At 43.5% G+C, this 17,065-nt stretch overlaps 4 protein-coding genes across 4 annotated transcripts; 2 read left to right on the plus strand and 2 right to left on the minus strand.

The window, feature by feature from the left end:
• Positions 1-476: 476 nt before the first annotated feature.
• Positions 477-15,458, minus strand: LOC124053382. The gene is made up of 5 exons (XM_046378480.1): positions 15,104-15,458; positions 8,587-9,293; positions 6,183-6,408; positions 5,300-5,962; positions 477-850 (listed from the first exon to the last, which is right to left on the minus strand). Exons 1-5 carry the CDS (start codon positions 15,410-15,412, stop codon positions 527-529), a joined length of 2,229 nt encoding a protein of 742 aa, XP_046234436.1. The 5' UTR covers positions 15,413-15,458; the 3' UTR covers positions 477-526.
• On the plus strand, positions 5,954-6,447 carry LOC124070183 (histone H2A). Its single transcript, XM_046409815.1, has one exon. The coding sequence runs from the start codon at positions 6,009-6,011 to the stop codon at positions 6,393-6,395; it is 387 nt and encodes a 128-aa protein (XP_046265771.1). The 5' UTR covers positions 5,954-6,008; the 3' UTR covers positions 6,396-6,447.
• Positions 8,528-9,256, minus strand: LOC124070032 (histone H1-like). Its single transcript, XM_046409642.1, has one exon. It carries the CDS (start codon positions 9,207-9,209, stop codon positions 8,583-8,585), a length of 627 nt encoding a protein of 208 aa, XP_046265598.1. The 5' UTR covers positions 9,210-9,256; the 3' UTR covers positions 8,528-8,582.
• Positions 13,634-14,069, plus strand: LOC124070196 (histone H2B 1/2). The gene has a single exon (XM_046409840.1). The coding sequence runs from the start codon at positions 13,679-13,681 to the stop codon at positions 14,051-14,053; it is 375 nt and encodes a 124-aa protein (XP_046265796.1). The 5' UTR covers positions 13,634-13,678; the 3' UTR covers positions 14,054-14,069.
• Positions 15,459-17,065: the final 1,607 nt, after the last annotated feature.

A 17,065-nucleotide genomic window follows, 5' to 3' on the forward strand; every position in this document is an offset into this window, starting at 1 on the left:
AACATCAGTAGCAGAGCAGGAAGTACATACAACTGCGTTTTCCTGTGGATGGTATTGGTGTTCACTGACCAGTCCAATCCATTTAACACAGTAGATGTTTCCCCATCAAGAGCTTTATAATCTGTGCATGGACATCACAGAGTACCTCAACTCACCTGTACTCTGATCACAGTTTCTCAAGTGCAAGCAAGCCATCACATTATGAACAGCCTGACATTAGCACAGGCAGGCCTTACATATATAACGTGTATTAAACTTGCGTAAGTAACTACCACCCATCTTCCTATAGTAACAAGTAATAACAGAAATTTAGTTAACAAAAGATCAGGAAACTCGTACGTCATTTAAACCAGGAGAATGTCTATAAAGAATGGAGTCTAGAGCACAACGTAAACATGTAAAAATTGGATTAAGCAAGAGAAAAGAAACGAGGAATTAAAGAACAACAGGAAAAAGGGCTCTTTATAAAGACTGTGTGTGGCCCTTAAAAGGACCTTTGATGTTGGTTGATGAGAAGTTGTCGCGTTTAGCCGCCGAAGCCGTACAGAGTGCGGCCCTGCCTCTTCAGAGCATACACCACATCCATGGCAGTCACGGTCTTTCTCTTGGCGTGCTCAGTGTAAGTGACGGCATCACGGATCACGTTCTCCAGGAAAACCTTCAGCACACCGCGGGTCTCCTCGTAGATCAGACCAGAGATACGCTTCACTCCACCACGGCGGGCCAGACGGCGGATAGCGGGCTTGGTGATTCCCTGGATGTTATCACGGAGGACTTTACGGTGACGCTTAGCGCCTCCTTTTCCGAGTCCTTTTCCTCCTTTGCCTCTTCCACTCATTCTTACTATACGCTGATGAACACAGAGTAATGCAAAGCTCCTCCGCACTCGGCAATTTAGCTCGTCTCTGAGGACGTAAAAGGAAACAGAGGCGGCCTCTCCTCTTCGAGCACCGCGTACTGAACACCAGCACATTGGAAACGACATGTGTCCTTTAACATTGTTCACTATCGCTTTTCCTAAAAGCTTGTACTCAAAGTAAAATTGTACATCAGTAAAATCCGAAGAACAATAATGTGACTGCATACAGTTAAATCAGAAGAGATGACTGTAGGTTTCTGTCTTTTGTTCTAGCTTTTCTGTGCCTTTATTATTTCTTATGAAGTTTGTTTATCTTGTCATTAATTATAAAGTATATAAATAAAACACAGTATGTACTTTCACACATTCCATATTATTTGCCTCAGACGTTATTCCTATTGAACTTGGTGCTATTATTTACTAGAACAGTTTCCTGCGTGTTAAAGTGACATTATACGATAGCGCCTGTTGGTGGTGCTCTTCTCTAAACAGGTGAACTCCTTCTGTAGTGTAGCAGGATGCTTTGTGATTGGCTGCAGCTGTGTCTCAGCTCTCCCAGGTGAGTGCAGCTGGAGCTTCCCGGTAGCTGCTGTCTCTGTCCAGTGCTGAACCTGCGCTGCAATTTACGTTTCTCTTCACTCACTCACTTGATTTAAATGTTGAGATGTACTTTTTTATTTATTTTACCTGCTGTGTATCTTTGCCAAAAATCACGTGAATGGCATATTCTTTTGACTTTTTTTGACAATTCATTCGTTGAACACCACTGCATAGATTAGATTAGATTCAACTTTATTGTCATTACACATGTACAAGTACAATGCAACGAAACGCAGTTTGGCATCTAACCAGAAGTGCAATAAGCAGTAAGTGCCAGATATACAATAATTTACAGTATGTACAGGGTATGTACAGGTGTCTATGCTACAGATATAATATAAACATGATATACAGGTAGTTGTCATAACATACAGAGATTCTAAGTACTATGAACATATTATACAGGTGGATATGTGCTTAAATGTGCCTCCAGTGTAGGCGGAAACTATAACACAATTTACAAATGATATTTACAGATGTTAAATTAACTATAAATCACTAGTGCAATGGACAATATGGTGTACAGCGATAGGCAGTAGGCTAACTATATTAACAGTGAGGTAGAGGAACTAGTGCAACACTCAGTACGTAGTACTCAGTTAGGATAGGGTGGTGTAGTGGAGTGTGGTGTAGGGTGAGGGTGTTAGTGGGGGGCTGAGTTCAGTAAGGAGACAGCCCTGGGGAAGAAGCTGTTGCTCAGCCTGCTGGTCCTGGCCTTGAGGCTCATGAAGCGCCTGCCAGACGGCAAGAGTGCAAACAGACCACGAGCAGGGTGGGAGGAGTCCTTGAGGATGCTGCGAGCTCGACGCAGACAGCGTTTCCTCTGGATGTCTTCAAGGGCTGGAAGTGAAGTCCCTGTGATACGCTGGGCGGTTTTCACCACTCGTTGTAGCGCCTTGCGGTCTCCAACCGAGCAGTTCCCGTACCATACTGTGACACAGCTGGTCAGGATACTTTCAATTGCACAGCGGTGAAAGTTCACCAGGATGGTTGAAGACAGATGGTGTTTCTTCAGTGTCCTCAGGAAAAAGAGGCGCTGGTGAGCCTTCTTCACAAGGCTGGAGGTGTTGGTGGTCCAGGTCAGGTCCTCTGAGATGCAGGTCCCCAGGAACTTGAAGCTGGAGACACGTTCAACCGTCATCCCGTTGATGTGTATGGGGGCATGCGTGCCTCCGTTCTCTCTCCTGAAGTCCACAATGAGCTCCTTTGTCTTACTGTGACTGTGTCTCCTCTCTCTATTAGCCTGTTAGCACGGGCCGCAACGTTCTTGCAACTCATTTTTAACAGCAGGAAAAATCATGAAAATGTATCAGAATTGTTTGAAAATGTTTCCAGGTGTTTCCTAAAGAATCTACAACGACACCTGAGTGTCAGGCATACGGGAAACTGAAAATGAAGTTTATGTAGTCAGACTTGTTGTTTCATTGCCAGAGCGCAACCGCCTGTGCTTAAACACCAGTAAAACAAAGGAGATGGTGATTGACTTCCGGAGAAGGACATTACCACTCACACCAGTGAACATCCAGGGCTCCGACATTGAGATGGTGGACAGTTTTAAGTCTCTGGCTGTCCACCTCAACCGTAAACTGGGCTGGTCACATAACACAGATACCCTGTGCAAGAAGGGCCAAAGTCGCCTTCACCTTCTGAGGAGACTGAGGTCCTTTGGGGTGTGCAGGACTTTCTGCAAGGACTTTTTATGACTCTGTGGCAGCACGGACTGGGACAGGAAGAGACTAAATAAGCTGGTCAGGAGGGCCAGCTCTGTCCTGGGCTGCCCACTGGACTCCGTGGAGGAGGTTGGTGAGAGGAGGATGTTAGCCAAGCTGACACCCATCATGGACAACACCTCTCACCCTCTGCATCAGACAGTGGAGGCTCTGAGCAGCTCCTTCAGTGGCAGACTGCTACACCCTCAGTGTAGGAAGGAGCTACAGCAGGTCCTTCATTCCCTCTGCTGTTGGACTACATAATTCAGTGGCCTAGTCCTCTTTTCCCTCCTTACGAAAACTTGCATACAGCTGTATATTGTGCTGTGTTTACTGTACTTGTAAATTGTTAATTGATTACCTCTATATTTTTTTGTAACTGTTTTTGCACTCTTTTCTGTTCTTGGGAGCTGCCACGACAAGTGAATGTCCCCACTGCAGGATCAATAAAGTTCATATAATCTTATGTTAAAGGAAGGTTTGCAAACAAAATCAGATCGCGGCACAGAGAGAGAGAGAAAATGACAGACAATAAAGAAGCTGAAAATTATGCGACAAACAAGGAAATATAAACAAAAAAGCTGCAGCTAGATCAAAAGCTAATGTGAAATTTGACTCAGATACGAGAATATTAATAAGACACATAAAAGACTGCATTACCTTTTTAATCGGGTGCTCAAAGGAGCAAAAGAGCAAAAATGCAGGTAGGAATGAAAGGGTGTGCAAGATAGAAAAAAGTCTGTTGAATGGTGATGATGAAGCACTGCACTTTAGTTACTTCAGTACAGGCACTGATTTATGCTCATGTCATTATCCACCTGCTGACCATTTGCACTGTTTACCTCACCTACTTGCACTATACTCAACCCTGCACTACCTCACTTTTGGACTACCTCCAGAAACATATTTATTTTACTTATCTTATTTTATTTTGTGTTACCTTATTCTATTTTATTTTATTCTTCTATTATATGTTACTTGTTACGTTCTATGTATGCAAATTCAAAAATTCCTAGTAATGTGAGTCTGATTCTGATTCTGAAGGGTTGAGATTGAACAAGCTTTGGGTTCTTCCTACTCTTTTGAACATAAATAAGTGTCAGGTCTTGTTGTTTCATTGTTTATCTTCTTCTTTTTCTTGTTTTGTTTATCTATGTTAAAAAAAATTAAAAAATGGGGGAAAAAAATCAATTCGTTGAGCACCACTGCATAGCACTGTGACTGTGTCTCCTCTCTCTATGAGCCTGTTTGCACAGGCCTCAACATTCTTGCAACTCATTTTTAACAGCAGGAAAAATCATGAAAATGTGTCAGAATTGTTTGAAAATGTTTCCAGGTGTTTCCGAAAGAATCTACGATACCTGAGTGTCAGGCATACGAGAAACTCGTGAATAAAAAGAAGTTTATGCAGTCTGTTTTGTCTGCATTAGGTCTCCTTTCAATGTGCCAAAGGAGTGTAAAAAGAAGCTGCACAAGTTTGCGTATGCTCCCACACAGAAGGGTGTGCAAAATACAAAAGAGTCTGTTGATTGGTGATGATGAAGCAAGTGTGAAGTGAAGAGACCAGTGGCTGCTGTTCAGAAACTAATTACTAGTAACCAACACAAGTTGTGAGATAGTGACTGTGAGGTGTTTATTCATAAGCAGCATGTAAACAAACATAAGAAAACTCTAAAAGCTAATGCAGGTAGGTGGGCAGTTTGTGCTGGACAGGAGGGTGACAATATCAAGCTGTAACTCCATGGATGCACCCTGCAGTCTGTCAGTGACTGTGTGGTCTGTCTCCCTGTGCAGTACAGGTCATTTGTTCTGGTGTGGACAACAATGTCCTAGAGACAAGGGGGCTTTGATCCCACAGGACTCAGACACAAGTTAGGTAGCTGGCATACAACCGCTAATATTATCAACCAGCTTCACAATCCGACGACCAGCCTGACATTAGAATAAAGTCTGTAGTTAACATCACACAAACAAGACACATAAGAAAAGCTCTCAAATGAAGAGTGAGGTGGCTCTTAAAAGAGCCGTTGTGGTTTGGACAGGAGCAGACAGTTTAAGCTCTCTCTCCGCGGATGCGACGGGCCAGCTGGATGTCTTTGGGCATGATGGTGACCCTCTTGGCGTGGATGGCGCACAGGTTGGTGTCCTCAAACAGACCGACCAGGTAAGCCTCGCTGGCCTCCTGCAGAGCCATGACAGCGGAGCTCTGGAAACGCAAGTCGGTCTTGAAATCCTGAGCGATCTCTCTGACCAGGCGCTGGAAGGGCAGCTTGCGGATCAGCAGCTCCGTAGACTTCTGGTAGCGACGGATCTCCCTCAGAGCCACGGTACCGGGCCTGTAACGGTGAGGCTTCTTCACACCGCCGGTGGCCGGGGCGCTCTTACGGGCAGCCTTGGTGGCCAGCTGCTTCCTCGGGGCTTTGCCACCGGTAGACTTACGAGCAGTCTGCTTGGTTCTTGCCATAATTACCTCTTCGTTTCTCTGAACACGAGAAAATATAGTAAAGACAAGAGAGGAGGCGACGCTGCTCTTAAGCTGTTGGGTCGGCTGGGAGTTAGTGACGCTGCTGCAAACCTCCGGCTCTCGATTGGTTAAGGGCTCCTCTTGACGCTCAGCATCGCCTGGAGGAGCAACCCACCGCCCGAGTCCCTGCTGCTCATTGGAGAAAATCAGTTCAAAAAGTTCGCCAAAATGCAGAGCGGCCGCCCTCTGATGGAAGCCCCTTTTCTGGTTGGTCTGGTAGGATCCGTCCCGCGCACTGCGCAGACATAAAGCGGAGGGTTTGCGGGCTTGGAGTTACAGTTTCTTTGAGCGTAAACTCGAGAAAGTATCTTCCAAAATGAGCGGACGTGGTAAAACCGGAGGAAAGGCCAGAGCCAAGGCAAAGACCCGCTCTTCTCGTGCCGGTCTGCAGTTTCCAGTCGGTCGTGTTCACAGGCTTCTGCGTAAAGGCAACTATGCAGAGCGTGTCGGTGCCGGCGCCCCCGTCTATCTGGCGGCTGTGCTCGAGTACCTGACCGCTGAGATCCTGGAGTTGGCTGGCAACGCCGCCCGTGACAACAAGAAGACCCGTATCATCCCCCGTCACCTGCAGTTGGCCGTCCGCAACGACGAGGAGCTCAACAAGCTCCTGGGCGGAGTGACCATCGCTCAGGGTGGTGTGCTGCCTAACATCCAGGCTGTGCTGCTGCCCAAGAAGACCGAGAAGCCCGTCAAGGCCAAGTAAAACCTCAACGTCTCTGGAAACAACCACAAAAAAGGCTCTTTTAAGAGCCACACACTCAACTTAAGAGTCATGTTCCTCTCGTGTGTTTACGAATGCTTTCTAAACTGTAACATGCACCTCCACACGCGTTCTTTTAATTCAGCATCACGTCCTTAAGCACACAGCACTTAGCAGTAAAGTGACACCACTGTTATTGATTACAGCTAAACACGGCAGAAATCAGCAAAAGAAACCAAGTCGTTTTATGGTATCAAATCAAAGTTTTCAGATATCCAAGTGAAGCTGAGCAGTACTTACTACTACTACTACTACTACTACTACATGACCAGTGCACAGCAGAAGTGAAATAATGTGCCATTTGGGCCACGTGCTGCAACATGAGCTGATAAGTGAAAGATGCTGTATAAGTCAACTGTAACTAAAACAAGCACAGATGGTATGAACTTATAGGTATATATGTGTGCAAATGTTAATGCAGAGTTTAAAGATGGAATAACTAAATTATTTGAATTCACAGCAATATGCATGTTTTTATTGCCATACTGGGGTGAAATCATATGTCTGTTTCCCTGTACATTATCTGTCAGTGTCTGTGCTCCAGTGAGTACGAGCTGGTGGCAGCGTCACAGCTGTATGAACTGCCACACTCATACCAAAGCTGTGCAGGAGGTTTGTGCAACAGTAAATTCAGCACAGCTCATTAAAATGAGGCTTCAGGAGTTGAGCACACAGTGACTGGAGGGGGCTGCTGTTATTGTTCATATTGTATATATATATATATATATATAGTGTGTAAAATGAATCTATCTGTGTATCTGTCCACATGGCAATAAACTCAGTTCTATTCTGATATTTATTTATTTATTGCTATCTTCTGTCAGAAAGAGGCCTAGTGAGGAACAGGTTAATACTTCTATTAATGGACAAACACACTGACAATTAAAAGACAGCAGTCTTGGCCCCTTCAAAATAAGTGTCTTTAGATGGAACAGCTAGCTGGAACACTTTTCACCTGTTATATCAGTTATCACCAAATCAGTGTGCAAAATGAAGTTCACACTATTTCAACACAGGGAGAGATGGTGTTTGGCACCAGTAAATATAAAATTAACTAAATGAATATTATATTAAATTGTAATTGTTAGGACACTGACCAGTGTGAAGACCCTACTGAAAATGAATTACCTTTAGAGGTTGTTTATTATTAGTGCATCCATATGCAGCTCAGTTTCCTATGCCACGTTTGAAACTCATAAAACACACACATTAGTGTAAGTGGTGAAATTATGATATTAATTAGAATTAGGATATTTTTTATGCATTTAGCAAAATAACACAATACCTCTCAAGAGCAGCACTTGTGGAAATAGAAGCTCTTCAACTGGACCAGGTTGAGTTAGTGGGGATTTATTTATTTATTTATTTATTTATTTGTTTATACTTCTTCCAAAGAACTTCACATCTTTGATGAGCAACAGGAAGTAAGTCTTGTGTGCAAAGTCATTGATGAACAAATAACATGGTGGTGGTGGCAGCAACCCAAAACAGCACAGGATCAGCAGTGGCTGTGCCACAAAAATGTTGTTCACATTCAACAAATAAGATTAAGATTAAGATTAAAGTGACATATTTTGTCATTGGAGGGAACTCACTCCAACGAAATTTGTTCTCTGCATTTAACCCACCCAAGTGACGTGCACACACACACACAGCAAACCCGGGGCAGTGGGCGACCGCGTGCAGCGCCCGGGGAGCAGTGGGGGTTAGGTACCTTGCTCAAGGGTACCTCAGCCATGGACACCGGGACGGGGAATCGAACCAGCGATCCACCGGTTACGGGTCCGACACCCAAACCGCTGATCGAGCAGGACACTTTAGTCATGTTTTGTTGTTCAGTTTTGGCATGAACTTCCACAAAGGCCAGTGGAAGCAGTTAGTTACAGCATTATGGTATTTATGGGACAAAGGAACCGATTTTGTTCTCAAATGTTCTAATGTGGGTTCATATTTGAATGTCAAAATCAGTGTTATCTCGTAGAATGTTGTCTCTTTCCTCTTGATCAAAGTGATCCTAATTAAATAATGAAATGACGACATGGGGAACAGGAATAAGCTCGATAAAGTTGATTTGGGTGGCTCTTAAAAGAGCCTTTGGTCAGGATGTTTAGTCCTCAGAGTGATCGGGGCTCACTTCTTCTTGGGTGCTGCTGCCTTCTTGGCTTTGGGCTTGGCAACTTTCTTTGCGGCAGGTTTCTTGGCTGCGGGAGGCTTCTTGGCCACCTTCTTAGCCACCTTCTTGGGACTCTTGGTAGTCTTCTTGGTGCTCTTGGCTACTTTCTTGGGCGTCGCGGTTTTCTTGGCCTTCTTCGGGGACTTCTTTGTGGCTGTTGCCTTCTTGGCTGCTGCCGCAGCTTTGGGCTTCTTAGCCGCTGTGGATTTCTTGGCTGCGGGCTTCTTGGCAGCGGGAGCGGCTTTCTTGACTGGCTTCTTTGCTTTGGGCTCAGCCGCCTTCTTGTTCATCTTGAAGGAGCCGGAGGCCCCGGTCCCCTTGGTCTGGAGCAGAGTTCCCTTAGTCACCAGGCTCCTGATGGCGATCTTAACGCGGGCCTTGTTCTTCTCCACGTCGTAGCCTCCGGCAGCCAGAGTCTTCTTGAGGGCGGCCGCGGACACGCCGTTCCGCTCCTTGGAAGCGGCCACAGCTTTCACGATGAGGTCGCTGACGCTGGGGCCAGCCTTCCTCGGCTTGGAAGCCTTCTTCTTGGGCGCTTTGGCTGCCGGAGCAGCGGCGGCTGGAGCTGGAGCGACTTCTGCCATTTTTATTTTTTTTTTCCTCAGTGATGTGTTCACGACAACGAGCGTCTGACTGAACTGATGAGGAATCCGGAGCAGGAGGCGGACCTTAAACACACCATGAGAACCGTGGAGAGTGAAGTCAGGCCGTGGCTCCTCGGAGCGCTGTGAATGTCCTGTCACTTGTGTTTTCTCCTCATCCATAAAAGAGTCCAAACTAAACGTGGGAGAAGTGCTGAAGGCTGACAGTGACGGGAGCCGATAGCGGACTCGTGTCTCTTCGCACTGAGGTCATGTAGAGCTCGGATGCTGTCGGCATTTTGTTTGGGGAGCCTGCAAACCTCACACATTCACCGTCGTGGCCAGCGCTGCTCGGCGACTTTCCCCACTCATTTCGCTCCTAAAATGTTTTAAAACTTACCGGAGCTCCATCAGAAGTCGTTTTCCAGTTGCTCCCAGTTTTTGTTCAGAGACTCGACGTAAAAACATCCATCAGTTGGTGATCACGTCGTAACAAAATGAAGTTGTTCTGGCAGCAGCAAACACACTGACGATGGCCGAAGCTTTATGGTGCCAGACTTCCTATCAGAGCTGATCGACGTGTTTATGAACATTTCTTCTATCCAAGATTCCCTTTAATATAAATAAAATGTAACATACATTTGTTTTAAATGTAAGCTGCTTGGTTGATATATTAAGCTTTGCTGAATACTTCGTTCAGTGTCAGTGTCAGTTGTAGTCTTCTGCTGATGCTGAAAGTGAGGGTTTTGACTTCTAGACTTTACATTGCTTAGAGCTAAGATAAACCATTTCTCTTTTGTCTTCTCAGCTCAAGTTTGATCAAATGTGATCTCAGCAGCAGTAAAGATGGAGCTGATTATGAAAATGATACTGACATTCAAATGAATTTGAAAAGATTCGGATCCACACTTTGACCTGCTGTATCAAAATTTTAATGCACACCACTGGAACTACTACTACTACCCTGGGCAATGTATTTATTTAGCAATATTGAGGGCAGCATGGAAAGTACTCCTGTTAATTATATCAATATTTCAAAACGGCAGACAGTTTCTGCACTGAACTTTTCACAACATGTCAGTCTATGGACCCTTTTTTAAATCTTAAATATTCACCCTGATTTTCTGTATCCGAAGTTCTGGCTGATAAGATATGAGCAATCAATGGATGAATACATACGATTATTACAACAAACACCCAGGCATCCAGCAAAGCATTAAAGAGGGCCTCATTTCCTCTTTGGGAATGTATTAAAATACAATATGAAGCACATCCAGTCAAGCTAAGTCAAATACACTGCAGTACACAGCACAGGTGAAATGAGGCCCTGCTTGGTAGTGCAACATTTATTTTTTAATAATAACGTGCACATGCTATATGCACCACAGTATGGCATTTATTATTGCCATACGGAGGTGATATTGCATATATATTGTTTATTTCGCTTTGCTATTTTATTGTTTCAGTGAGCACAAATTGGTGACAGCATCGCAGCTTTATGTGAGCTGAAACAAGATGAGAAACAAAAACTGTGTGGTACAGAAGAAACAGCAAAGGATCAGTACTTTGGACAGTGACTGTGCTGAGGCCTTCAGTATACTTAACACTTTATAGACAAAAGTATTCAGACAGGAGGCTGTTTATCAGGGTTTTGTTAGGCCTCTAACTTCCAGTGAAGGGAAATCTTAATGTTTCAGCAAGACAGTTTGGACAATGCAATGCTTCAAGGTTTGTGGCAACAGTTTGGGGAAGGCCCTTTTCTATCCCAGCGTGACTGAGGCCCAGTGCACACAGCAAAGTCCATGCAGACATGGTTGGATGATTTAAGTGTGGAAGAACTTGACTGGCCTGCACAGAGCCCTGATTTCAACCCCATCAGACACCTTTGGGATGAACTGGTATGGAGACTGCGAGTCAGGCCTTTTCTTTCAAAATCAGTGCGTCCCCTCACAAATTATCTGATGCATGAATGGACACAAGTTCCCAAAGAAAAACTCCAAAATCTTGTGGAAAGCTTTTTCAAGAAGAGAGGAAGCTTTTATAGCTGTGCAGGGGGACCATCTCCATGTTAATATCTATGTATTTAGAATACAGTGTAATGATCAAGTGTCTTGTTTACATAGTGTATGGAGGCCAAGTGGTTAGAGAAGCGACTTGTAAGCAGAGGGTTGCTGGTTCGACCCCCCCGGTTTCTCATCTTGCCTCGACAGGAAAAACAACCTGGGTGGAGTGATAAATCAGTGCTCTCCACCCTCAATTAGTAACGGCTGACGTGCTTGAACAAGGTACCAATCCCCCTAACTGCTTCCCGGGCACCTGAAATGACAGCCCAATGCTCCTGTGTGTTTCACTGCGTGTGTGTTCAATTAGTGATGGGTTAAATGCAGAGAAAAATTTCTATGTAAAATGTAATGTGATGTTAAAATATAATGACAAGTTTAAAGTTTTAAGTGTTTAAAACTTCCATTACTTTCAAAATAAAAACTGCAGCAGATGAAGTTCATCTATACATCCATAGTTCTTATAACAATTATTATTTTTTTTTTCCTAGCTTGCATGAGCAGATAAAGTTTGCTGATTGGTCTCTGAACAACACTAAATGTTTTAGTTGACCCAGCACAATCAGCCATTTTTCCTGTGGTCAGGTGATTCTCCAAAGTTTTTTATATTTCATCCGCACTTAGCATGGAAAAGATCTTGGAGAACTTATTTAGCCTTTAGTACAACAGGTACAGCAAGACCTTTCCCTAAGAGCTCTGATAGGTTTTCTGATTCTGTTTAGCTCTATGTCAGGGCAGCGTGGCTATTGCTAACCCATTTTTCTAGTTTGAATCTTTAGCACACAGCTCACTGAGAGTTTAACAGCTTGCTTTTCTGGTACAAGAAGCTTAAGGCAGTCATCAACATTAAAATTTGATTTTACGGTGTCAGCTGCCAATGTATTAAATTTGCTATTTTTGTCTTATTTCATTATTTGCAGAACAAAATTAGCACAGGGTCATAAGGAGACAGCACCAAACAGATGAACTTTGGTTGGGTATTGATACAAACTTTGGCTTGTGTCACCATCCGGCCACCATTACCAATACATGACTCTGCATCTGTTGCCCAAATATTTAATCAGTATTTCTCCTGCTTGTTCTACCTTGTCACCTGACACTTACTTTCTCTTTGCTGCTTCTTTTTCTTTGAGGAAAATTTTACCAGTGGTGCTGAACTGGACAAGAAACCTGATTTTTATTATATTATTTTTATTATTAAACCAGATTTCCACAATCTCTTATATTCACTCATTTATTCAACCTTTCTTTGCTGACATTTGAGTCACCAGTGATCTGAAAATGTACATATTCCACTCAATATAATAGCAATATACTTATATATATTAACAATTATAGCCCCATATCCATTATTTGTTCAGTTGTTAAAGTTGTCAAAAAATCAGTTTGTGATCAACTTCCACATTATCTCAGCATCCACAATAATTGTGGTCTAATCTTCTATAAGTCTAATCTTCACTAATCAAATTTTAAGCTTTTTAATTTTTGATTATTATCTCTTTTAACATAAACTCTATTGCGCTTTGTGTTTCTGAAAATGCAATTCTGAGGTTCAAGCCATATTTTCGTAACAGAAAGCAATATATGGAAATAAGTCTGATCTGATTCACCATTGGGACCTCTTCCTTTGACAAACAATTTATCTTAAGTTCTCAGTATTAATCAAAGTAACTCAGTAACTGACCCTAATCTGGCACATATCCGTGTTTTTCTTCAGTCCAATTTCAATATCTCACAAGAATGGCTTTCTTTGTTTGCTTTCACAAAAGCAAATGTTGGTAACAAAACAAAGTCTGATATTGCAGTTTATTTTTGGTCTGTGAATTGATCATGAACTCTCAAGAGTTGGGCTTTAAACTACATTTCATGCTGTGTTGTTTAGAAAGTTAGCTCCCAATTGTTACTATCACTTCTTGATTAGATTGATGTTGTTTATCAAAATGCAATACAACCAGTCTTTGAACTGTCATTGGATCTTGGTCTTGTTCTCACTTATCACATTCATTGCCTTCAGTTTTTATTGAATTATCGTAATTGTTGTTGGCGTTGTTCAATCTTCAGTTAAACAACAGGAGGTCTTTATTGGGGTTGTTACAGAGTTTCAGAAAGGCCACTAAAACAAAATAACTAATTCATTAATATTTTGTTAGTCACGGTCTGAGCACGCCTTTCCTTAATGTCCTTCCATAATACACTGTCTGTCTCGAAAAAGCGCGTCATATATCATGAACGCGAGTTGCCATGGAAATACGACGAACCAAAGTGTGACACAAGCGCCCAAACCCCCCTTGAGCAGCTCAACCAATTACAGGAGGGGAACTACACAGTCGTGTTTGCATGCAGTCCATATAAGAACAGTTGCTGTAGCCAATGTGTCTATCTTTATCGCTGTGTTAATCAGAGAGAATCAAGATGCCCGAACCAGCCAAGTCTGCACCGAAGAAAGGCTCCAAGAAGGCAGTGACTAAGACTGCCGGTAAAGGAGGCAAGAAGAAGAGAAAGACCAGGAAGGAGAGTTACGCCATCTATGTGTACAAGGTGCTGAAGCAGGTCCACCCTGACACCGGTATCTCGTCCAAGGCCATGAGCATCATGAACTCCTTTGTGAACGACATCTTCGAGCGCATTGCTGCTGAGGCTTCTCGTCTGGCTCACTACAACAAGCGCTCCACCATCACTTCCAGGGAGATTCAGACCGCAGTGCGTCTGCTGCTGCCCGGTGAGCTGGCTAAGCACGCCGTGTCTGAGGGCACCAAGGCTGTGACCAAGTACACCAGCTCCAAGTAAACAACCATCTGTCTTGTGACCAACCAACGGCTCTTCTAAGAGCCACCACTTTATTATTAAGAGCAGATGTTTCTTTCGGGTTGTTGTGGGATGTGTCTACTTCTAATGTGTAGTCTAGGCAGCTCAGTGTATGAACGTGAGTGAGCGAGTGCGCGCGTGGCCGAGGCGCGCTACTGAGAACGACCCGCAGAGAAAGAGTAAGGTGTGTATGTGGGGAGAAGAGGAGTTAAAAACAAACTGTGTTGATGGGTGGATGGATGGTATTTCTTCATTAATCGTTGAGTGGTACGTAGGTTACGTGTAAGTGGTGCGCGATGAAGCATTTCAAAATAAAATTTTCCCCAAAAATCCCAAGGAAACGCTACCATTGCACTTTTGAAATTTAATAATTTGAGATACTCGATAAAAGTTTAGTTTAGTTTAGTTTGAGTTTTCAGAAGTTTTTAGAGTTGACCACTGATTTAAAAATTAATAGAATAGACAAAGAGACACTGACATAAGGTGTCGTTAAGGCACTGAACAGTGTGAAGACCCTATTGAAACTAGGAAAAAAAAATGTTGGTGCATTCATGTGCACCTGGTGATACTGTGATACTCAAGTGGTGAAAAATTATATATTACTGTGTTCAGGACAGTTCAGGAGTGGTGGTGTATTGTTGGTTTTCAGTTTTGCAGAGATGGTTGAATCCTGACCCGATACCACCCCCCTGCACTTGACGGCCTTCATCCATACTTACAAAACCGACTAGTTGCCCATTTGATATGGGTGTTTGCACTATTGCTGTGGGAGTTAATTAAATTAACGAAATTAAACGTTTCGTTAGTTTTTGTAACCACTAACCCAATGAAAGCATTTTGTGGTTAAATTAGTGATGTAGTTTTACTTGTAGGTATAAGAAATTCTCAATACTGATGATGATTAAACTTAGCAAAGTGTGTTAGTAATGTAATGTAACATAAAATTACAGAACATTCAGCTCTTCACAAGATCTGAGTGTGTGGCCCTTAAAAGGACCTTTGTTGTTGGTTGATGAGAAGTTGTCGCGTTTAGCCGCCGAAGCCGTACAGAGTGCGGCCCTGCCTCTTCAGAGCATACACCACATCCATGGCAGTCACGGTCTTTCTCTTGGCGTGCTCAGTGTAAGTGACGGCATCACGGATCACGTTCTCCAGGAAAACCTTCAGCACACCGCGGGTCTCCTCGTAGATCAGACCAGAGATACGCTTCACTCCACCACGGCGGGCCAGACGGCGGATAGCGGGCTTGGTGATTCCCTGGATGTTATCACGGAGGACTTTACGGTGACGCTTAGCGCCTCCTTTTCCGAGTCCTTTTCCTCCTTTGCCTCTTCCACTCATTCTTACTATACGCTGATGAACACAGAGTAATGCAAAGCTCCTCCGCACTCGGCAATTTAGCTCGTCTCTGAGGACGTAAAAGGAAACAGAGGCGGCCTCTCCTCTTCGAGCACCGCGTACTGAACACCAGCACATTGGAAACGACATGTGTCCTTTAACATTGTTCACTATCGCTTTTCCTAAAAGCTTGTACTCACAGTAATTTTTAAATTGTACATCATTAAAATCAGAAGAACAATAATGTGACTGCATACAGTTAAATCAGAAGAGATGACTGTAGGTTTCTGTCTTTTGTTCTAGCTTTTCTGTGCCTTTATTATTTCTTAAGAAGTTTGTTTATCTTGTCGTTAATTATAAAGTACATAAATAAAACACAGTATGTACTTTCACACGTTCCATATTATTTGCCTCAGACGTTATTCCTATTGAACTTGGTGCAGTTATTTACAAAAACAATTTCCTGCGTGTTAAAGTGACATTATACGATAGCGCCTGTTGGTGGTGCTCTACTCTAAACAGGTGAAGTCCTTCTGTAGTGTAGCAGGATGCTTTGTGATTGGCTGCAGCTGTCTCTCAGCTCCCCCAGGTGAGTGCAGCTGGAGCTTCCCGGCAGCTGCTGTCTCTGTCCAGTGCTGAACCTGCGCTGCTGCTGAGCTCGTACTTAAAACAACTGCCAGTGAAATGGTGGCGCATTTAATTGTGTGTACTGACAATTTACACTTCTCTTCACTCACTCATTTGATTTACACAGTCAGTGTCCTGAATCAGTTCTCTGTAGTCTGCATCGTTCTTCTCAGTTATGAGGCCAACAAAGAAAAAAATCAGAGAGCTTCTGCAGGTGACAGTCTGTTGAGTTGTAGCTGAAGTCCGCAGTGCAGAGGGTGAAAAGGAACAAAGCCAGGACCGTTCCCTGCGGAGCCCCCGTGCTGCAGACCACCATGTCAAACACACAGTTCTGTACCCTCACGTACTGTGGTGGTTGGTGAAGTAGTCCAGTAGCCATATTGTAAGATGCAACGATACCACACAGGATGTTTCCCATAGCTGTGACACTCTCCCCATCTTCAGGCTCACAGTGAAAATGTACTCCCTTATCCCACATAACTGGTCTGTGCAGGACTTGAGGAACCTGAAGCTTTGAATTAAATTGGCTAAAGGTGGGCAGATTGTGGGAAGGAGAGGCATGCCTGAAGTCCACAGAGATAAGTAAGAGGAAGTGTTTGGCAGTACAAGGGGGACCCACAAAATATCAAGCAAGTGCTTTTAATGTCGTGACTTTGAATTAAATTGAAACAAACAGTGTAACAAATACTGTCATAAAATGCTATTACTGTAGGGGTCACACACACAACATATTGTAGTAGGCGTGTTATCTACAAATGAGGTAGTATACACCATAGAAATTGACTGGTGAAATACAACAAGGTACAAAAATGTGCAATATTCATAAAGTGCAGTGTGGTCGGCTAATGCAGCCCAATGGTGTGTCTCTGCAATACAGGCTGTGAAGACACAAAATAGTTGGTGTGAATCGACTTAATGAGTCACACACAGGATGTCAGTAGCAAGCTGATTGCAAGTGTGGGAGTTGGTTATTTGTGAGAGTGATGGAAATAAGAATAAAGCTCATCTTGAGTCTTGAGAAGAATACAG

Source organism: Scatophagus argus, chromosome 2 (genome assembly GCF_020382885.2).
Source record: "Scatophagus argus isolate fScaArg1 chromosome 2, fScaArg1.pri, whole genome shotgun sequence".
Taxonomy (NCBI): domain Eukaryota; kingdom Metazoa; phylum Chordata; class Actinopteri; family Scatophagidae; genus Scatophagus; species Scatophagus argus.